This window comes from Panthera onca, chromosome X (genome assembly GCF_046562875.1).
Source record: "Panthera onca isolate mPanOnc1 chromosome X, mPanOnc1 haplotype 2, whole genome shotgun sequence".
In the NCBI taxonomy this organism is placed as follows: Eukaryota; Metazoa; Chordata; class Mammalia; order Carnivora; family Felidae; genus Panthera; species Panthera onca.
In genome coordinates, this window is record NC_138357.1 from 66,884,605 (window position 1) to 66,908,621 (window position 24,017).

The 24,017-nt window shown below is 36.8% G+C and overlaps 1 protein-coding gene across 9 annotated transcripts in view; it reads left to right on the forward strand.

Annotated features, from left to right (window-relative positions):
• Positions 1–24,017, forward strand: part of ATRX (ATRX chromatin remodeler) — a 314,027-nt gene that overhangs the window by 243,634 nt on the left and 46,376 nt on the right. For all 9 annotated transcript variants that reach the window (XM_081792922.1, XM_081792916.1, XM_081792915.1 and 6 more), the window contains one exon: positions 20,372–20,480. In XM_081792922.1, coding sequence (XP_081649048.1) covers positions 20,372–20,480 — 109 coding nt within the window. The remainder of the gene's footprint in view (positions 1–20,371; positions 20,481–24,017) is intronic.

The window sequence follows — 24,017 nt, forward strand, 5'->3', positions numbered from 1 at the left end:
TATGTAAGCAATGAATCACGGGAATCTACCTCCAAAACCAAGAGCACACTGTCTACACTGTATGTTAGCCAACCTGACAAATTATATTTTTAAAAAATGGGCAAAAGATTCAAATAGACATTTCTCTAAAGATAATATACAAATGACCTACAAGCACATGAAAATATGCCCAGCATCACTAATCATTAGAGAAATGTAAATCAAAACCGCAATGAGATACAACCTCACACCTATTGGAATAGCTAACATCAAGAAAAAAAAAAATCAGTAAATACTGGGTTGGTAATGATGTAGAGAATTTGAAACATTTGTGCACTATTGGTAGGAATGTAAAATGATACAGCCACTGTGGAAAATAGTATAAAAGTTCCTCAAAAAATTAAAACTAAAATTATCATATGATCCAACAATAACACTTCTGGGTATATACCCAAAATAATTGATAGCGTGGTCTCTGAGATATTTGTACACCAATATTCATAGCTACATTATTCACAATAATGAAAAGGTAGTAACAATCCAAGTGTATATTGGTAGATGGATGGATAAACAAAATGTGGTATAAACACACAGTAGAATATTTCTCAGCTTTTAAAAGGAAGGAAATCTTGTCACATGCTATAATATGGATGAACCCTGAGACAGAGTTCATTAAGGTTATTAAATGAAATAAGCCAGCACAAAAAAAGATGAATACTATGCAATTCCATCCACTTCAGATGTCTACAGTAGTCAAATTCACAGAGACAGAAAGTAGAATGGGCTTACTATGGAGAAGGGAGAATGGGGAGTTGTTTAATGTGTATAGAGTTTCGCTTTGCAAGATGAGAATGTTCTGGAGATACGTTAACACTACTGAACTATACACTTAAAATCAACCGATGGTAAATTTTATGGTGTCTGTTTTTTTCTACCACAATTTAAGAAGATACATCACCAGCTCCTAGTGGAGATTGGGTAAAATAGGAGGTTAGTTTGTTTGTTTTGCACCAAATCTTTCTGATTTAGGTTTGTGTTTTGTTAAAAATACAAATTTTTAAAAACTGGTAAGAGATACAGGACAAGAAAATTAAAACTCTGTAATGATTTTATAGTCTATAAGACAGATTTATATTTAAAATTAGTGGACATTTGGGGTGCCTGGGTGGCTCAGTCGGTTGGGTGTCTGACTAGCTTAGGTCATGATCTTGTGGTCTGTGGGTTCGAGCCCCGTATCAGGCTCTGTACAGAGCCCAGAGTCTGCTTCATATTCTGTGTCTTGTTCTCTCTCTGCCCCTCTTCCACTTGTGCTCAGTCTCTCTCAAGAATAAATAAATATTAAAAAAATAAATAAAATTAGTGGACATATATACATATATTTGATGAGTATCTTAGGAAACACACTTGTAGTCCCTTTCTGAAAGAGCTGATAGTCTAATGGTGAATACAGATATTAAGTACAAAAAAATTAAATGCCCAGGAAATTGAGGGAACAGTATTTCTGTGATTTAAGAAGGAGTCTTCTAATCTGTTTGCCTCAGGATATATCAGATAGCTCCTTAGTCTGTCTTAATCATATTTCCCCTACTCAGTCAATTAATAGAAAAAAGGAAAACCAAATTGGGAGGAGAGAGATAGGAAGGGGAAAAGGATTTTACCATTTTGACCATTTTTAAGTGTACTGTTCTATGGAATTAAGTATACCCATATTACCATGCAGCCATCACCACCATTTTAAAAAGTTAATTTTCACCTCTTTTGCTGGGAAGCAAGTCCATGGAGTTCCTTATGCTGTCACACCAAGAGTTCCTCTTCCCATAGATTAAATTTGTTGTTTTTTTTTTTGCTGATCATTTCACAAACATTTTGATGTTACTTTGTAGATGATGTTACTATATATATCACTTTCAGTTCTACAGTAATCTGTCTAATAAAAATCATAACTATTTTGCCATTATTATACATTAGGATTATTGTACTCAATTTTTCACTATTACAGGTAATCTACCATGGGTACTTTGATAGTAGTGGGTGGGTTTTTAAAATTTTCTTTGGGTTAAATTTCCACATAAAATTACTGAATTTAAGGGTATACTATTTTTCTATTTGAGAATAATACAGTGTATATTATGAATACTATTTGCAGTATCCTTATTTCTTTATCTGAATATTAAAATTGACAGTTACTTCTTACCAATAACAAAATTTATTTAGGTTTTCTTTCCAATAAAAAGTAATCTGTTTATTATTCAAATCTTTTCTTCAGATAATTGTGTAGTTATTTGAATGATCAGAATCATATTTTTCTTTTAACAGCTATTGAGATAATAAACATATTTTTGATGAAGAAATATTTTGAAAAAGCAGGCTATATATATTGTGGCCTTTATTTAATTTTACATAAAACTGACACAATACCCTATTAGTTTCAGGTGTACATCATAATAATTTGGTATTTTTTATGCATTATGAAATGACCTCCATGATAAGTCTAGTTACCATGTTTTTACTGCACAGTTATTACAATACTGTTGATTTTATTCTTTATTTAATAAGTGGAAGTTTGTATCTCTTAATTTTGTTCACATTTTTTGCCCATCCCCTATCCCCTCCCCATTCTGGTAACCAGCAGTTTGTTTCCTGTATCCATGAGTCTGTTTCCATTTCTTTGTTTGTTAGAGTTCACATATAAGTAAAATCATATGGTCTTTGTCTTTCTCTCTGTCTGACTTATTTCACTTAGCATAATACTCTCTGGGTCCATCCATGTTGTCACCAAATGGCAAGATCTCATCCTTTTTTATGGATGAGTAATACTCCATTGTGCATGCATACACACATTTAGGTTGCTTCCATGTCTTAGCTATTGTAAGTCATGCTGCAGTGAACATAGTGAATATATCTCTTTGTGTTTTTACTGTTTTCTGTTTTAAAATTTATTTCAAAGAGAGAGTGTACATGTGCATGTGAGCATGGGAGGGGCAGAGAGAAAGAGAGAGAGAGAGAATCCCAAGCAGGCTCTGGGCTTTGAGTGTGAGCCCGATGTGGCTCAATCTCACAAACAGTGAGATCCTGCCCTGAGCCGAAATGAAGAGTGTGATGCTTAACTGACTGAGCCACCCAGGCATCCCTGGTCTCTTTGAATTGGTGTTTGCATTTTCTTTGGAAAAATACCCAGAAGTAGAATGCCAAACCATAGGGTAGTTCTATTTTTAATTTTTTGAAGAATCTCCATAGTGGCTGCACCAATTTAACATTCCCACAACACTGTGTAAGGGGATTAACATTCCCACAACACTGTGTAATGGTTCCCTTTTTTTCAGTATTGTTACCAGCATTTGTTTTTTTTTGTTTGTTTTTTTGTTTTTGATAATAGCCAATCTGACCAGTGTGAGGTGATATTTTGGTTTTGATTTGGGCTTCGCTGATGCCTAGTGATTTTGTGCCTCTTTTCATGTGCCTATTGGCCATCTTTATGTAGTCTTTGAAAAAAATGTCTGTTCAAGTCTTCTGCCTATTTTTAAATCAAGTTGAGTGTTTTGGTGTTAAGTTGTGTAAGTTCTTTATTTATTTTGGAATTGAACCGCTTACTGGTTTATGATTTGCAAATCTCTTCTCCCATTCTGTAGATTGCCATTTTGTTTTGTTGATGGTTTTCTTCAATGTGCAAGGACTTTCTAATTTGATATAATCCCACTTGTTTATGTATATAATCCCATTTGTTTAATTTAGCTTTTGCTGCTCATGCTTGAAGAGACTGGTCAAAAAAAAATACTGCTAAGACGAATGTTAATGAACTTACTGCCTGTGTTTTCTTCTAAGAGTTTTATTGTTTCCAGTCTTACATTTAAGTCTTGAAACCGTTTTGAATTTATTTTTTTATATGGTGTATGATAGTGGTCCAGTTTCAGTCTTTTGCATGTAGCTGTCCGGCTTTCCCTATACCATTTATTGAGGAGGCTTTTTTTCCCACATCGTACATTCTTGCCTCCTTTGGCATAGATTCATTGACCATATGTGTGTAGGTTTATTTATGGGCTCTCTACCTTGTTCCATTGTTTTATGTGTCTGTTTTTGTTCCAGTACCAGACTATTTTGATTACTGTAGCTTTGTAGTATACTTTGAGATCTTGGAGCATGGTATCTCCAGTTTTGTTCTTCTTTCTCAAGATTATTTTGGCTATTTGCCATCTTTTGTGGTTCCATACAAATTTTAGGATTCTTTGTTCTAGTTCCAGTTTTTGAAAAAAATTTTCTTTTTTTTTTGTTTGATGGTACCCTGAGTACTCTTGCATTATAGTGCTTGTTGTTTTTAATTTTAATTTTCCAATTCTGTTGATAATATTGATAATACTTTCTATTCTTCTATTCATTTTAAATATTTTTTTTTTACTTTTTAGGAAACAAAACAATAACATCCTCTGCAAATTATAGGCAGATGGTATCTTTATTTTTAGACAGGTGCATTGGTTGCTTAGGTCGCTATAGTAATTGAAAAGGAACACTTGCCCTTTGTTTGATATCACACCACATACTATATCATTGGTTTGCTAGGATTTTTACCTAGTAAAAAAAGTAGAGTTCCTTTTTTTCCCCAAGCAAAATCTTACATGGAATATTGGTACACTGGGCCTGGGTTGCTAAAAATTGAAAAGATCTCTCTTCCTTATCTAAGTGGTGCTAAGAATTACCACTAAGCCACTGCCTCATTAGTATGCCTCATATTAGCAGTTTACAGAACCCATAGAAGACAAAATGTCCCTAACCTCCTAAAGGCTATATTTTTGTTAGAGAAAACCAATAAGAAGCAAACAAATGTATAGTTTTTTTTTCTTTTCTTTTTTTTTTTAATTTACATCCAAATTAGTTAGCAAGTAGTGCAACAATGATTTCAGGAGTAGATTCCTTAGTGCCCCTTACCCATTTACCCATCCCCCTCCCACAACCCCTCCAGTAACCCTCAGTTTATTCTCTATATTTGAGTCTCTTATGTTTTGTCCCCTTCCCTGTTTTTATATTATTTTTGTTTCCTTTCCCATTATGTTCTTCTGTTTTGTCTCTTAAAGTCCTCATATGAGTGAAGTCATATGATATTTGCCTTTTTCTAATATATATATATATATATATATATATATATACACACACACACACACACACACACACACACACACACATATACATATATACCTCATCTTCTTTATCCCTTCATCCATTGATGGACATTTGGGCTCTTTCCATACTTTGGCTATTGTTGATAGTGCTGCTATAAACATTCGGGTGCATGTGTCCCTTGCAACAGCAAACCTGTATCCCTTGGATAAATGCCTAGTAGTGCAATTGCTGGGTAGTAGGGTAGTTCTATTTTTAATTTTTTGAGGAACCTCCATACTGTTTTCCAGAGTGGCTGCGCCAGTTGGATTCCCACCAACAATGCAAAAGAGACCCTCTTTCTCCTCATCCTCTCCAACATCTGTTGTTGCCTGAGTTGTTAATGTTAGCCATTCTGACAGGTGGTATCTCATTGTGATTTTGATTTGTATTTCCCTGATGATGAATGATGTTGAGCATTTTTTCATGTGTTGGCCATCTGGATTTCTTCCTTGGAGAAGTGTCTATTCATGTCTTTTGCCCATTTCTTCACTGGATTATTTGTTTTTTGGGTGTTGAGTTTGATAAGTTCTTCATAGATTTTGGATACTAACCCTTTATCTGATATGTCATTTGCAAATCTCTTCTCCCATTCTGTCAGTTGCCTTTTAGTTTTGCCGATTGTTTCCTTGACTGTGCAGAAGCTTTTTATTTTGATGAGGTCCCATTAGTTCATTTTGGCTTTTGTTTCCCTTTCCTCTGGAGACATGTTGAGTAAGAAGTTGCTGCGGCCAAGATCAAAGAGGTTTTTGCCTACTGTCTTCTCAAGATTTTGATGGCTTCCTGTCTTACATGGAGGTCTTTCATCCATTTTGAGTTTATTTTTGTGTATGGTGTAAGAATGTGGTCCAGGATCATTCTTCTGAATGTTGCTGTCTAGTTTTCCCAGCACCACTTGCTGAAGAGACTGTCTTTATTCCATTGGCTATTCTTTCCTGCTTTGTCAAAGATTAGTTGGCCATATGTTTGTGGGTCCATTTCTGGGTTCTCCATTCTGTTCCATTGATCTGAGAGTCTGTTCTTGTGCCAGTACCATAGTCTTGATGATTACAGCTTTATAGTATAGCTTAAAGCCTGGAATTGTGATGCCTCCAGCTTTGCTTTTCTTTTTCAGCATCACTTTGGCTATTCGGGGTCTTTTCTGGTTCCATACAAATTTTAGGATTATTTGTTCTAGCTCTGTGAAGAATGCTGGTGTTATTTTGATAGGGATTGCATTGAATATGTAGATTGCTTTGGGTAGTATTGACATTTTAACAATATTTGTTCTTCCTATCCAGGAGCATAGAATCTTTTTCTATTTTTTTGTGTCTTCTTCAATTTCTTTCATAAGCTTTCTATACTTTTCAGTGTATAGATTGTTCTCCTCTTTTGTTAGATTGATTCCTAGGTATTTTATGGTTTTTGGTACAATTGTAACTGGAATCAATTCCTTGATTTCTCTTTCTGTTGCTTCATTGTTGGTGTAAAGGGATGCAACCGATTTCTGTGCATTGATTTATATCCTGCAACTTTGCTGAATTCATGGATCAATTCTGGCAGTTTTTTGGTGGAATCATTAGGGCTTTCCATATAGAGTATCATGTCATCTGTGAAGAGTGACAGTTTGACCTCCTCCTGGACGATTTGGATGCCTTTTATTTCTTTGTGTTGTCTGAATGCAGAGGCTAAGACCTCCGATACTATATTGAATAACAGTGGCGAGAATGGACATCCCTGTCTTGTTCCTGACCGTAGGGAGAAAGCTCTCAGGTTTTCCCCATTGAGGATGATACTAGAGTTGGGTACTTCATACATGGCTTTTATCATCTCGAGGTATGCTCCTTCTATCCCTACTTTCTTGAAGGTTTTTATCAAGAAAGGATGCTGTATTTCATCAGATGCTTTCTCTGCATCTATTGAAAACATCATATGGTTCTTGTCCTTTCTTTTATTGATGTGATAAATCACGTTAATGGTTTTGCAGATGCTGAACCAGCCCTGCATCCCAGGTATAAATCCCACTTGGTCGTGGTGAATGATTTTTTTAATGTGTTGTTGGAGCCGGTTGGCTAATATCTTGTTGAGGATTTTTGCATCCATGTTCATCAGGGAAATTGGTGTATAGTTCTTTTTAGTGGGGTCTCTGGTTTTGGAATCAAAGTAATGCTGGTTTCATAGAAAGAGTTTGGAAGTTTTCCTTCCATTTCTATTTTTTGGAACAGCTTCAAGAGAATATGTGTTAACTCTTCCTTAAATGTTTGGTAGAATTCGCCTGGAAAGACATCTGGCCCTGGACTCTTGTTTTTTGGAAGATTTTTGATTACTAATTCGATTTCCTTACTGGTTATGGCTCTGTTCAAATTTTCTGTTTCTTCCTGTTTCAGTTTTGGTAGTGTATATGTTTCTAGGAATTTGTCCATTTCTTCCACATTGCCCATTTTTTTGGCATATAATTGCTCATAATATTCTCTTATTGTTTTTGTTTCTGCCGTGTTGCTTTTGATCTCTCCTCTTTCATTCTTGATTTTATTTATCTGGGTCCTTTCCTTTTTCTTTTTGATCAAACTGGCTAGGGTTTATCAATTTTGTTAATTCCTTCAAAGAACCACCTTCTGGTGTTATTGATCTGTTCTACTGTTTTTTGTTTTTGGGTTTTTTGTTTTTTTTTTCGTTTCGATAGCAGTAATTTCTGCTCTGATCTTTATTATTTCCTGTCTTCTGCTGGTTTTGTGTTTTATTTGCTGTTCTGTTTCCAGCTCCTTATGCTATAAGGTTAGGTTGTGTATCTGAGATCTTTCTTCCTCCTTCTTTAGGAGGGGAGGGTGGATGAGGGGTATTGAGGAGGGCACCTGTTGGTAGGAGCACTGGGTGTTGTATGGAAACCAATTTGACAAATTTCATATAAAAAAAAAAAGGAAGGCCTGAATTGCTGTATACTTTCCTCTTATGACTACTGTTGCTGTGTCCCAGAGGTTTAGGGTTGTGGTATTATGATTTTCATTGGCTTCCATATAGTTTTTAATTTCCTCTTTCACTTCTTGGTTAGCCCATTCATTCTTTAGTAGGACGTTCTTCAGTCTCCAAGTATTTGTTACCTTTCCAATTTTTTTCTTGTGGTTTATTTTGAGTTTCATAGTGTTGTGGTCTGAAAATATGCATGGTATGATATCAATCTTTCTGTACTTGCTTAGGGCTGATTTGTGTCTCAGTATATGATCTATTCTGGAGAACGTTCCATGTGCACTGGAGAAGAATGTATATTCTGCTGCTTTAGGATGAAATGTTCTGAATATATCTGTTTAGTCAGTCTGGTCCAGTGTGTCATTCAAAGCCATTATTACCTTGTTGATTTTTGATTAGATGATCTGTCCATTGCTGTGAGTGGGGTGTTGAAGTCTCCTACTATTATGGTATTACTGTCAATGAGTTTATGCTTGTGATTAATTGATTTATATATTTGGGTGATGTCACATTTGAAGCATAAATGTTGAAAATTGTTAGGTCTTCTTGGTGGATAGATCCTTTGATAATGATATAATGCCCTTCTGCATCTCTTGGTACAGTCTTTATTTTAAAGTCTAGATTGTGTGATATAAGTATGGCTACTCCAGCTTTCTTTTGTTGACCATTAGCATGATAGTTGGTTCTTAGTCCCCTTACTTCCAGTCTGACGGTTTCTTTAGGTCTAAAGTGGGTCTCTTGTAAACAGCATATAGATGGATCTTGTTTCCTTGTCCATTCTGTTATACTGTGTCTTTTGATTGGAGCACTGAGTCCATTGATGTTTAGAGTGAGTACTGAAAGATATGAATTTATTGCCATTATGATGCTTGTAGGGTTGGAGTTTCTGGTGGTGTTCTCTGGTCCTTTGTAATCTTTGTTGCTTTTGGTATTTATATATATATATATATATATTTTTTTTTTTTTCCACCTTTTCTCCCCTCAGAGAGTTCCCCTTAAAATTTCTTGCTAGGCAGGTTTAGTGGTCACAAATTCCTTTCATTTTTGTTTGTCTCAGAAACTCTTTATCTCTCCTTCTATTTTGAATGACAGCCTTGGTGGGTAGAAGATTCTTGGCTGCATATTTTTCTGATTCAGCACAGTGAATATATCCTGCCATTCCTTTCTGGCCTACCAAGTTTCTGTGGATAGGTCTGCTGCAAACCTGATCTGTCTTCCCTTGTAGGTTAGGGACCTTTTTCCCTTGCTGCTTTCATGATTCCTTGTCTGAGTATTTTGTGAATTTGACTATGATGTGCCTTGTTGATGGTCAGTGTTTGTTGAATCTAATGGGGGTCCTCTGTGCTTCCTGGATTTTGATGTCCGTGTCTTTCCCCAGGATAGGCAAGTTTTCTGCTATGATTTGCTCACATAACCCTTCTACCCCTATTTGTGTCTCTTCCTTTTCTGGGACCCCTATGATTCTGATGTTGTTCCTTTGTAAAGAGTCACTGATTTCTCTAATTCTTAAATCGTGCTCTTTTTCCTTAATCTCCCTGTTTTTTTCTGCTTCATTATTTTCCATAATTTTTCCTCTATATCGCTGATTCTCTTCTCTGCCTCATCCAACCTTGCTGCCGCGTCATCCATCCATGATTGCAGCTCAGTTAAGCATTTTTTATTTCATCATGAATAGTTTTTACTTCTTTTATCTCTGCAGAAGGGATTCTAATCTATTTTCACCTCCAGCTAGTATTCTTATTATCGTGATTGTAAATTCTGGTTCAGACATCTTGCTTATATCTGTGTTGGTTAAGTTCCTGGCTGTCGTTTCTTCCTGTTCTTTCTTTTTGGGCGAATTCGTTCGTTTTGTCATTTTGAAGGGAGAAAAGGAATTAATGAGGTAAAAAAAAGACACACACAAATGGGATAAATGATGCTAGATCCTAGGTGTGTTTTGGGCTGGGTGTTGAAAGTGTTTTGATAGATTAGAGAAAAAGGGAAAATAAAGAAAAAAAAGGAAATAGTTTGAGAATTTGAAAAAATGTATACACTGAAGAAGACTAAAATGAAATGATAGAAGTAAAAGAGAATTGGAAAAAATAGTACCAAAAGTAATGAATATTGTAGAAAAATTAAAGAAAAATATTTTTAATAAGAATTAAAAATAAAAATGAAGTTTTTCTGTAGTCAAGAAAAATAAAAGAAATGAAAAATAGGAAAAAAAGGAAATCGTTTGAAAAAGTAAATACACTGTAGTAGCCTAAAATAATATGATGGAAATAAAATAGAATTTGAAAACATTTACATAAACGTTAAAAATATAGTAAAACTTTAAAGGAAAATTTTTAATAAAAATTGAAAATAAAAATTTTTTCTCTGTATTCAAGAGAAAGAAACGAGAAAGCAAGAAAGGAAAAAGAAAAAAAGGAAATTGTTTGAAAATTTGAAAAAGTGAATACACTGTAGTAGACTAAAATTAAATGATGGAAGTAAAATAGAAGTTGAAAAATTCACATAAAAGCAAAAAATTCAATAAAAAATTAAAGAAAAATATTTTTAATAAAAGTTGTAAGTAAAAATGAATTTTTTCTTTCTGTATTCAAGAAAAGATGTGAAAAATATAAAAAAAAGAAAAATTTGAATAGATGGACCTCTTAACAGATTGAAATATGACTGAAATTACTTCGTTTTCCCCTAGAAGTCAGACTATGAAGCACTTTATCGTCCATAAACTAAGCAGGTGATGAGATTTGTGTTCTTGAAGAGGGAGGTTGGCCCAGTTGGGCGGGGCTTAGTGTAGTGGCTCCATTCTCCACTAGAGGGCGCTGCTAGCCTACTGGGGTGGAGTGTTGTGGTGCTTGTGGATGTGTATGCGCAGGAGCGGTGAAAATGGCATCACCCAGCTACCCAGTTCTCTAGTATCGGAACTCTGTTCTCCCTGATCAGCAATCACACACCTGTCTTCTGTCTTCAGCTTTCATCCACTCCCTGCTTGGTCCGTGACCAAGCCCCAGGCAGTACTTCTCTCCTGAGTTTTGTCTCAGATGCGGTTGTTTTCCCTTGTGCCTTACTTCTGAAGGAGTGCGGCTTTGACCAGTTCTGCCCCTCTGCGGGAGGGTCTCATCAAGCAGTGGCCGAATGCCAGCTGCACCCAGGAACACTTGCTGGACCCTGCTGCTGCCGGTGCCCTGAGACTACGGCCAGGTGCCTGCCCACCCCAGAAAAGTTCGCGAGGTTGTGTAACAGCAGCGTTTCGGGGATTATGGAAAATCACAGCACACATCTGGCACCAGGCATCACCCTTAACGACCTTGTTCCAGCACCAGTGAATGTGGGCATCTTCTGGGGTCTGCTGGGACCAAGGGGCCTCAACAGTCTGTACCAAATGCCCTTCCAGCAGTGGAACTGCTTTTCCCCGTGTGACCCAAGAACCTCCCGGACCCCACTCTATTCCTGGGGATTCACCCTTCCCACAAGAGCATTGCCAGGTATGGAGCTGTAGAGTTGCAGACTCTGTGCTCCCCTTGTTTACAGTCTTAATGGAATTGAAACCCTCTCCTTTCTCCTTTCTCCTTTCTCCTTTCTCCTTTCTCCTTTCTCCTTTCTCCCTTCTCCCTTCTCCCTTCTCCTCCCTTCTCCTCCCTTCTCCTCCCTTCTCCTCCCTTCTCCTCCCTTCTCCTCCCTTCTCCTCCCTTCTCCCTTCTCCCTTCTCCGTTTTTATTTCAGTCCCTGTGGCTGTATCCAATTTTCCACTTTCTCTCCAGCTGCTTTTGTGGAGGAGTACTTTTCCTGGATTCCACCCCCCCATCTCTGTCCTCTCTCTGCCCACAAGAGTGGGTCCCTGCCCACCGTGGCTTCTCGCTCCCCAAGTTCACCTCTCCGTGCCGGGTATTTGCTGAATTCTGTGGTTCAGGTTGTGCAGATTGTTGTGTTAATCCTCAAATCAGTTTTCTAGGTGTGCAGGATAGTTTAGTGTTGGTATGGTTGTATTTCATGGACGCAGAACCCACAAAAAACTTCCATGCTGTTCCACCATCTTGGCTCCCCCACCAAAGAAATACATAGTTTTAAAAAAATGCGGTGGGTAAATAATGAAATACTATGAAGGTAATAGTGAGTTTTGGGGGACAAGATGTAAAGCAGTCAGGCAAGGCTTTACTGATGTCCAGCATAGTATTGAACATGTTGTAGGTCTATAGTAAATACTTGCTGAATTTGCAAGGTAATACATTGTCCTTATCTGGATATTCTCTAGTTGTTTTCCATAGAGAATCATGCTCTTGTGATGCATTTTTTATGTGCCCATTAGGTTTAAGTGCTTGGTATATACTGGCACTTTTTAATGTTTTTCATTCCCTGCCTTCTTTGTTTCTGAGGTCCTTCCTTATTCATATGTCTTCAACATATATATATATATATAGGTAGTGTGTATATGTATTACTTGATTTGACTATGGTTATGCATGTTGTTGGCTTAAATAGGTTTTTCTGTTATCTACTATTTGTTTTATGAGTTCATTTCTATGTTCTGGCAGTGCTTCATTATATGAAAGGCAAAGTGCTAGGAAACATATGAGTTTTTATACTACCATGAATAAATGGCAAATGCCCATTTTACTATATACCTGTAGTACTGTAATTATATTTTCCCCATCTTTAATGGGTAAAAATAATTGTTCTTGTTTTGATTTGTATTTTTCTGACTACTGGCAGGGTTGAATATTTTTCCATGTGGTTGTTAGTTCATATTTAATATCTTCAACAAACATTTATTTTAATCATTAATCAGTTCAGTTTCTTTTTTGTCACCACCACCACCACTACTACTATTTCTACTTCTATGACTGTGTATTGGGCACTGAACTAGGTTCAAGGGGTATTACAGGAAATCATGTTACAGAAATGATCACATATTAATGTGCCATATTAGAGACAGATATAATTTGATGTAGGATCTTGGGGTGATAATATTGAGTACTCAGTAAGCTTAATTACTGTGTGATAGACACTGTTCTAAGGATTTTTTCTCTTATATCAACTCATTTAAAAACAATAACTGTATGCAGTAGGTATTGGGCTATCTCCATTTTTATTTTTTATTTTTTATTTATTTACTTTTAAATATGAAATTTATTGTCAAATTGGTTTCCATATAATACCCAGTGATCATCACAAAAGGTGCCTTCCTCAGTACCCATCACCCACCTTCCCCTCCCTCCCACACCTCATCAACCCTCAGTTTGTTCTCAGTTGTTAAGAGTCTCTTATGCTTTGGCTCCCTCCCTCTCTAACCTCTTTTTTTTTCTTCCCCTCCCCCATGGTCTTCTGTTAAGTTTCTTAGGATCCACATAAGAGTGAAAACATATGGTATCTTCCTTTCTCTGTATGACTTATTTCACTTAGCATAACACTCTCCAGTTCTATCCACGTTGCTACAAAGGGCCATATTTCATTCTTTCTCTTTGCCAAGTAGTATTGCATTGTGTATACAAACCACATTTTCTTTATCCATTCATCCATCAGTTGATGGACATGTAGGCTCTTTCCCTAATTTGGCTATTGTTGAAAGTGCTGCTATAAACATTGGGGTAAAAGTACCCCTATGCATCAGCACTCCTGTATCCCTTGGGTAAATTCCTAGCAGTGCTATTGCTAGGTCATAGGGTAGGTCTATTTTTAATTTTTTGAGGAACCTCCACACTGTTTTCCAGAGCGGCTGCACCAGTTTGCATTCCCACCAACAGTGCTAGAGGGTTCCCGTTTCCCCACATCTTCTCCCAACATCTATAGTCTCCTGATTTGTTCATTTTAGTCACTCTAACTGGCATGAAGTGGTATCTTAGTGTGGTTTTCATTTGTATTACCCTGATAAGGAGCAACGTTGAGCATCTTTTCATGTGCCTGTTGGCCATCCGGATGTCTTCTTTAGAGAAGTGTCTATTCATGTTTTCTGCCCATTTCTTCACTGAATTATTTGTTTTTTGGGTGTGGAGTTTGGTGAGCTCTTTATAGATTTTGGATACTAGCCCTTTGTCCGATATGTCATTTGCAAGTATCTTTTTCCATTCCGTTGGCTGCCTTTTAGTTTTGTTGCTTGTTTCCTTTGCTGTGCAGAAGCTTTTTATTTTTATGAAGTCCCAAGAATTCATTTTTTGCTTTTAATTCCCTTGCCTTTGGGAATGTGTCAAGTAAGAAATTGCTACGGCTGAGGTCAGAGAGGATTTTTTCTTGTTTTCTCCTCTAGGGTTTTGATGGTTTCCTGTCTCACATTCAGGTCCTTTATCCATTTTGAGTTTATTGTCGTGAACAGTGTAAGAAAGTGGTCTAGTTTCATCCTTCTGCATGTCTGTCCAGTTCTCCCAGTACCATTTGTGAAAGAGACTGTCCTTTTTCCATTGGATATTCTTTCCTGCTTTGTCAAAGATTAGTTGCCCATACATTTGTGGGTCTAGTTCTGGGGTTTCTATTCTATTCCCTTGGTCTATGTGTCTGTTTTTGTGCCAATACCATGCTGTCTTGATGATGACAGCTTTGTAGTAGAGGCTAAAGTCTGGGATTGTGATGCCTCCTGCTTTGGTCTTCTTCTTCAAAATTACTTTGGCTATGCGGGGTCTTTTGTGGTTCCATACAAATTTTAGGATTGCTTGTTCTAGCTTCAAGAAGAATGCTGGTGCAATTTTGATTGGGATTGCATTGAATGTGTAGGTAGCTTTGGGTAGTATTGACATTTTAACAATATTTATTCTTCCAATCCATGAGCATGGAATGTTTTTCCATTTCTTTATATCTTCTTCAATTTCCTCCATAAACCTTCTATAGTTTTCAGCATACAGATCTTTTATATCTTTGGTTAGGTTTATTCCTTGGTATTTTATGATTCTCGATGCAATTGTGAATGGGATCAGTTTCTTTATTTATCTTTCTGTTGCTTCATTATTAGTGTATAAGAATGCAACTGATTTCTGTACATTGATTTTGTATCCTGTGACTTTGCTGAATTCATGTATCAGTTCTAGCAGACTTCTGGTGGAGTCTATCGGATTTTCCATGTGTAATATCATCTCATCTACAAAAAGTGAAAGCTTGGCTTCATCTTTGCCAATTTTGATGCTTTTGATTTCCTTTTGTTGTCTGATTGCTGATGCTGGAACTTCCAACACTATGTTAAACAACAGCGGTGAGAGTGGACATCCCTGTCGTGTTCCTGATCTCAGGGGGAAAGCTCTCACTTTTTCCCCATTGAGGATGATATTAGTTGTGGGCTTTTCACAAATGGCTTTGGTGATGTTTAAGGATGTTCCTTCTATCCCAACTTTCTCGAGGGTTTTTCTGAAGAAAGGATGCTGAATTTTGTCAAATGCTTTTTCTGCATCGATTGACAGGATAATATGGTTCTTATCTTTTCTTTTATTAATGGGATGTATCACATTGATTGATTTGCAAATGTTGAACCAGCCCTGCAGCCCAGGAATGAATCCCACTTGATCATGGTGAATAATTCTTTTTATATGCTGTTGAATTCGATTTGCTAGTATCTTATTGAGAATTTTTGCATCCATATTCATCAGGGATATTGGCTTGTAGTTTTCTTTTTTTACTGGGTCTCTGTCTGGTTTAGGAATCAAAGTAATACTGGCTTCATAGAATGAGTCTGGACGTTTTCCTTCCCTTTCTATTTTCTGGAATAGCTTGAGAAGGATAGGTATTATCTCTGCTTTAAATGTCTGGTATAATTCCCCTGGGAAGCTATCTGGTCCTGGACTCTTATTTGTTGGACGATTTTTGATAACTGATTCAATTCATTCACTGGTTATGGGTCTGTTCAAGTTTTCTGTTTATTCCTGTTTGAGTTGGAAGTGGGTGGGTGCTTAGGAATTTGTCCATTTCTTGCAGGTTGTCCAGTTTGTTGGCATGTAATTTTTCATAGTATTCCCTGATAATGGCTTGTATTTCTGAGGGATTGATTGTCATAATTCCATTTTCATTCATGATTTTATCTATTTGGGTCATCTCCCTTTTCCTTTTGAGAAGCCTGGCTGGAGGTTTATCCATTTGGTTTATTTTTTCAAAAAACCAATTCTTGGTTTCATTCATCTCCTCAACAGTTTTTTTAGATTCTATATTGTTTATTTCTGCTCTGCTCTTCATTATTTCTCTTCTTCTGCTGGGTTTGCAGCGTCTTTGCTGTTCTGCTTCAATTTCCTTTAGGTGTGGTGTTAGATTTTGTATTTGGGATTTTTGTTGTTCCTTGAGATAGGCCTGGATAGCAATGTATTTTCCTCTCAGGACTGCTTTCGCTGCATTCCAAAGCATTTGGATTGTTGTGTTTTCATTTTCATCTGTTTCCATATATTTTCAAATTTCTTCTCTAATTTCCTGGGTGACCCATTCATTCTTTAGTAGGGTGTTCTTTACTTCCATGCTTTTGGAGGTTTTCCTGACTTTTTCTTGTGGTTGATTGCAAGTTTCATAGCATGGTGGTCTGAAAGTGTGCATGGTATGATCTGAATTCTTTTATAGTTATGAAGGGCTGTTTTGTGACCCAGTATGTGATCTATCTTGGAGAATGTTCCTTGTGCACTCGAGAAGAAAGTATATTCTATTGCTTTGGGAGGCAGAGTTCTAAATATATCTGTCAATTCCATGTAATCCAATGTATCATTCAGGGCCCTTGTTTCTTTATTGATCCTGTGTCTAGATGCTGTATCAATTATTGTAAGTGGGGTATTAAAGTCCCCTGCAATTACCACATTCTTAGGAATAAGGTTGCTTCTGTTTGTGATTGTTTTATATATTTGGGGGCTCCTGTATTCGGCCTATAGACATTTATAATTGTTAGCTCTTCCTGATGGATAGACCCTGTAATTATTATATAATGCCCCTCTTCATCTCTTGTTACAGCCTTAATTTAAAGTCCAGTTTGTCTGATATAAGCATGGCTACTCCAGCTTTCTTTTTGCTTCCAATAGCATGATAGATATTTCTCCATCCCCTCACTTTCAATCTGAAGGTGTTCTCATGTCTAAAATGAGTCTCTTGTAGACAGCAAATAGATGGGTCTTGTTTTTTTATCCATTCTGATACCCTATGTCTTTTGGTTGGAGCATTTAGTCCATTTACATTCAGTGATGTAAGTGAAAGATACGGGTTTAGAAGTCATTGTGATGTCTGTAGGTTTCATGCTTATAGTGACGTCTCTGGTACTTTGTCTCACAGGATCCCCCTTAGGATTTCTTGTAGGGCTAGTTTAGTGGTGATGAATTCCTTCAGTTTTTGTTTGTTTGGGAAGACCTTTATCTCTACTTTTATTCTGTATGACAGACTTGCTGGTTTAAAGGAATCTTGGCTGCATATTTTTCTCTTCATTACATGGAAGATTTTCTGCCATTCTTTTCTGGCCTGCCATGTTTCAGTAGATAGATCCATCACTAGTCTTATCATTCTCCCTTTATATGTTAGAGCATGTTTATCCCTAGCTTCTTTCAGAATTTTCTCTTTATCCTTGAATTTTGCCAGTTTCACCAAGATATGTCGTTCAGAAGATCGATTCAAGTTATATCTGAAGGGAGTTCTTTGTGCCTCTTGGATTTCAATGCCTTTTTCCTTCCCCAGATCAGGGAAGTTCTCAGCTATGATTTGTTCAAGTACACCTTCAGCCCCTTTCTCTCTCTCTTCCTCCTCTGGATTCCCTATTATGCGGATATTATTGTTTTCCATCGCATCACTTAGTTCCCTAATTTTCCCCATATTCCTGGATTTTTTTTATGTCTCTTTTTCTCAGCTTCCTTTTTTTCCATAATTTTATCTTCTGATTCACCCATTCTCTCCTCTGCCTCTTCAGTCCGAGCTATGGTCGCCCCCATTTTATTTTGCACCTCATTTATAGCATTTTTTAGCTCCTCCTGTTTCTTAGTCCCTTGATCTCTGTAGCAATAGATTCTCTGCTGTCCTCTATACTTTTTTCAAGCCAAGTGATTAATTTTTGACTATTATTTTAAATTCATGCTCAGTTATATTGCTTAGATTGTTTTTGATCAATTCGTTAGCTGTTGCTACTTCCTGGAGTTTTCTTTTGAGGAGAATTCTTCCGTTTCATCATTTTGGATAGTCCCTGGAGTGGTGTGGAACTGCAGGGCACTTCCCCCGTGCTGTCTTGAATAACTTGTGTTGGTGGGCGGGGCTGCAGTCAGACCCATTGTCTTCTCCCAGCCCACCACTGGGACCACAGTCAGTCTGGTGTGTACCTTATCTTCCCCTCTCCCAGGGACAGGACTCACTATGGGGTGGTGTGGCCCATGTCTGGGCTACTTGCACACTGCCAGGCTTGTCGTGCTGCTTCTGTGGGATCTGGCTTATTAGCCAGGGTGGTTCCACAAGTTGCACAGTGGTGGGAGGGGCAGGCTCATTTCACTTTGCTTTTGGTGGTCTGCTCCAGGATGGGCCCTGTGGCACCGGGAGGGAGGCAGATCGTTGGAGGGATGGATCCACAGAAGCACAGCGTTGGGTGTTTGCGTGGTGAAGCAAGTTCGGTGACGGGAACTGGTTCCTGTTGGGATTTGGCTGGGTGATGGGCGAGGGAAATGGCACTGGCCAGCGCCTTTGTTCCCCACCAAGCTGAGCTCTGTCTTCCGGGGCTCAACAACTCTCCCTCCCGTTGTCCTCTAGCCCTCCCGCCCTCTGAGCAGAGCTGTTGACTTATAACATTCCAGATGTTAATTCCCACTGGCTGTCAGAACTCACTCCATCCAGCCCCTCCACTTTGCAAGTCAGACTCGGGGGCTCTGCCTTGCCAGGCGGGCTGCCCCTCCACTGCCCTGGCTCCGTCCTGCCAGTCCATGTAACGAGCACCACCTCTCCGCCCTTCCTACCCTCTTCAGTTGGTCTCTTGTCTACACTTGGCTCTGAAGAGTCTGTTCAGCTAGTCTTCTTGCGGTGTTCTGGGTTATTTAGGCAGATGTGGGTGGAATCTAAGTGATCAGCAGGACTCTGTGAGCCTAGTCCTCCTTTGCCGCCATCTTCCAACCCTCCATATTTAAACACAATGAAACACATTTTCACATTTTCTAAATGAAATTGCTAGTAAATGGTGAAACTGGTATTTTTAAAAAATGTGTATTTGACTTTGTCACTTTTTAAGTGTTGGATTCCCAGAAGTGGTAGTACAGATTATTCATTTGTATTACCATCAGAAGGTGAATATGTTGAAATAATTTTAAAAATATTAATATCATTTTATGTATGATTAGCATATTAACTTTCATAACTACCCAGTTTAGGTGATCAATTAATGGAATTGTGACTCCAGCCTCTTTTTTATCTAATCATCTATTTCAAATTCTCTTTTCCTTAGCTGTGTATGCCTTTTTTTCCAATTGAAGGAGATAAAAGCCATAAATAAGTAGACTTTTTTACCCATTTTTAGCAATGAAATTTTAGTTTTAAATATAAGTAAAGACATGGGTAAGGAAGTAAGCATGTTAAAAAGCACCTTTAATACTAAATACTAAATTTAAGTAAAAAGTTCACCAAAAGACCTGAATCTTAGTTTTGTCACCTTTTTTTTATGTTAAGATTCTAGGATCGGATTCAGGGATAATAGTAGTATTATATTTATAGTTTAGAGAATTGTAATGAAAATTAATGTATAATAAAATATAAATGTCATAAGCACTAAATTTGGTATTTTAATTTTAATATAAGTCTTGGGTAAATTTTCACCTCATTGTCCAAAAGTTGACATGTCTGATAACTGTTTTACTTATAAAGTCAAAGTCCTTACGCACACACACACGCACACAGACACCCACCCACACACACACACAATTGTCATGAAATAGGAATATATGCTGATATATGTGGCCAGACCATAGAATAATTTTTGACGCATATTAGGCATTCAATAAATATTTGTTCAGTGATTGAATAAATGCATTCTGTGTCAGGTACCCTTACCAGGGTCAACTTGTTAATAAGGGAGGAAACATGGCCATTTACAAATTCAGTTAAAAGCAAGCTTCATGAGCATAATGCAATTTAACTATATTCTTTTGACAGTTTTAAAAGATTGTCATCAAGGAAGTCTTTTAAGAAATTCACATGTAGATGAAATACTTTTTTAAAAGTACCTTTGCTATTCAGTATCTATTAGAAGTAAATCTGTGGTAAATTTATTTGTAATATTGTGAATTACACTTTAATTAAAAAAAATTTTGTGTTGCTATGCATGATAATCAGATTTTAAATGGTGAGCGGGGAATATAATCTGTTATTACTAGCAGAACAATGTATATCAAATCTCTTTTTTCTTGTTAAATTTCCAGGTGAAGGGAAGTGGCTGCGAAACATTGACTATTACCGTTTAGATGGTTCTACTACTGCACAATCAAGGAAAAAATGGGCTGAAGAATTTAATGATGAAACTAATGTGAGGTGGGAAACATTTTTCGTTTGTATAGAGAATTAAGAAAAATAATTTTAGGAGTACCTGTGTAGCTCAATTGGTTAAGCGTCCGACTCGATCTTGGCTCAGGTCATGTTCTCACAGTTGGTGAGACCGAGACCCGTGTCAGGCTGTGCACTGACGCTGCAGAGACTTACTATGATTCTCTGTCTCCCTCTCTGCCTCTCCCCTGTTCATGTGCTCTCTCTCTCTCTCAAAATAAATAAATAAACATTAAAAAAATTAAATCTATCTACAGTCAAATTCACTCCTTTTAGTGTATAAGTTTTGACAAATGCAAGATAGAGTCAAGATACAAAATGGTGTCATCACATCTCAAGAAATTCATCTCATATGGCTAACAGAGACATGAAAAGATGCTCAGCATCATTCATCATCAGGGAAATACAAATCAAAACCACAATGAGATACCACCTCACAAGTGTCAGAATATCTAAAATTAACAACTCAGGAAACAACAGGCATTGGTGAGCATGCAGAGGAAGGGGAACACTTCCGCACTGTTGGTGGGAATGCAAGCAGGTGCAGCCACTCTAGAAAACAGTGTATAGAGTTTAAAACAGTATAGGCACCCCTCTTTTTTTCTGATTTCTTATTCTACCTTTCCTGTGGGTTACTTTTTACCATTTGTGAAATTGTATTTTTATTCATCTATGGTGTTTTTTGATGTATCTTTTTATAACTTTCATAGTGGTTGCTCTAAGTATTACATTACATGGACATAATTTATCATAGTCGACTAATGTCATCATTTTACCATGTTAACTAAGTGTAGAAACCTTATGCCCTTATGTCCCTTTCTCTTCCCCATTTATAATATAATTGTCTTAACTGTTTTTCTCTATATAAATGGATTACCACATTAATGTAATAATTTTTCTTCAATAATTATCTATAACTTAGAAAAATTAGAAGGAAAATTATTTACTCATATTTTTTGTTTTTTAATTGTTGTTTCTTCCTTCCTAACGTGTCATTATTTTTTCTTTTATCATTTCCATTCTTTCTAGAGAAATTCCTTTAGTCATCCTTTCAGAGCAGGTCTGCTGGCAATAAATTTCCCGAGTACCTTCAGAAGAGAATTTCTTGATTTCCTCTTCATTTTTGAAGAGTGTTTTAGCTGGGTATAGGATTGTTGGTTGGCATTTCTCTTCTTTCTGCACTTGAAAAATGTTTTACCACTTCCTTCTGGATTTCATAATTTCTTTCAAAAATACCTGCTGTTTTATGAATTAGGCTTTTTGAATTTCACACAAAAGTGATATCATGCAGTATTTGTCTTTCTCTTACTTATCTCACTTAGCATTATGTGTTCAAGGTACATTCATGTTGGCACATATGGCAAAATGTCCTTTTTTTCTCATGGCTGAACACTATCCCATTGCATATATACCACATCTTTTTTTATCTTTTCATCTGTTGCTGGGCCCTTAGGTTGTTTTCGTATCTTGGCTATTGTGGATAGTGCTGCAGTAAACATGGGAGTGCATATATCCCTTTGACATTCTGTTTTCATTTTTTTTTGTATATATACCCAGAAATGGAATTGCTGGATCATATGATAGATTTATTTTCAAAATTTTGAGGAAACTGCATATTGTTTTTCATAGCGGCTAAACCAATAAGTGAATGTAGACTACAGTATTTTATTATAATCATTAAACTTCCTAGGAGATTAGAACTTAATTATTCCAACCGGTAAAAAGAAAATATTTACATGGTAGAGGTGCTAATTGTTGGTACAGTGCCAATAATATTACAGTATATAAGTGTATCAAATTAACATGTATACCTTAATTTTATACAATATTATATGTCAAATATATTTTAATTAAAAAAATCTGTTTTTAAAATCTTTTTTTCTTGTCAGTAAGGTTCTATTTCTTGCTTATTTCAAGATTTTTTTTTATCTTAGTTTCAAAAGTTTGCCTATGATGCTTCTTGGCATGAATTTCTTTGAGTTTGCCCTGTTTGTGGTTCATTCAATTTCTGCATCTGTAGGTTTGTGTTTCTTGCTAAATTTGGGTAATTTTCAGCCATTATTTCTTCAAATACTATTATAGTCCCTTCTTTTTTTTCCTCTCCTTTTAGGACTCCAGTGATAAGAATGGTAGACAATAATGTTAGAGTCCTATAGGTCCCTCAGTCTCCATTTTGTTTTTCTGTGATTTTTTTGTTTATTTGTTTGATTTCTATCTGTTGTTTAGATAGGGTCATTTCTATTGTTCTGTTTTCAAAGTTAATTGAATCTCTGTTCTCTACATTCTACTGTTTAGTTTTTTATTGTATTTTTCAGTTCTAAAATTTCCATTTGGTTCTTCTTTATGTTTTATATTTCTTTACTGAGGCAATTTTTTTTTTCATTTGTCTCAGGTGTGTTAATAACTCCTTATTGAAGCATATTTAGAAATGTAACAACTTTTTCCATCCTTGTCAAACAATTCTGACATTTATGTCCTCTTAGTGTTGGTGTCTGCTGATTGCGTTTTTTCATTGAAGTTGAGATTTTACTGGTTCTTGTTAGGACAAAGATATAATTTAACTGGATATTTGCTTATTATTTCATGAGACTGTGGATCTAAATTTTCTGTTATAGCAGGCCTCTTTTGACACATGTTCAGATGGAAGATGAGAGTGGGAGTTGAGTCTGCCGACTACATTTCTGCCGATACTATCCTGGCTGGGAGGGTTAGGATTGCCTATTTACAACCCCTACCCATGGGCCTCCACTGACACTGCAGGGGTAACTCATTAACTGGGTTGTGGTATAATTCCTGACTCTCCACTATATATCCTTTGATACTACCCTAGTAGAGAGATATAGGGTTTTTCTTGTAACTTTTGGGTGGGGATGGATGTCTGAGTTCCCTTCATGGTCTTTACTGACACTGCTGGGTTGAGAGGAGGACTGTGTTAACTCAGACTTCTCTGACACCACTCTGGCCATGCCTTGTTACAACTAGGAGAAGGTAGGAGTCTGAACTCCCCACTCAGCCTTTAGTGACAAGGATGGAGTTGCACCGCATTTTTTTTCTGTACTGCTTGACTGCAATTGAATGATTATTGTTTTAAAGTTTTCTGTCTTTCTAGGGTGCCCCTTTTTTTGGTCCTTTGGCTAGAGAGAGCAGGATTTTCTTGGAGACTCTTTTTTTGGCAGTATCTACTGGCATTTCCAGATTGCTGGGTTCTTTAGCCCTCGTTTTGGGAAGAAATCCTATGGAACTTAGTGCCATGTTGTTCCTTAGCACCCAAGGTCCCTAGCCAGTCTTTCTCCTCTTCCTCACTTTTCAGAAACTTCTTATGATTGTTTTATATGTAATGTCCAGTGTCTTTTGCTTTCCTTATTGTAAGGAATAGGGAAGAGTATGTCTACTCCCATCTTTCCAGAGTGGAAGTCCAAAGATTCAACTTTTTAAAGATTGTTGTATCTGTCGTTTGTCAAGCATATGTATGTGTTTCTGTTGTGTATATGCCCAGAAGTAAGATTGCTGAGTAAAAGATGCATG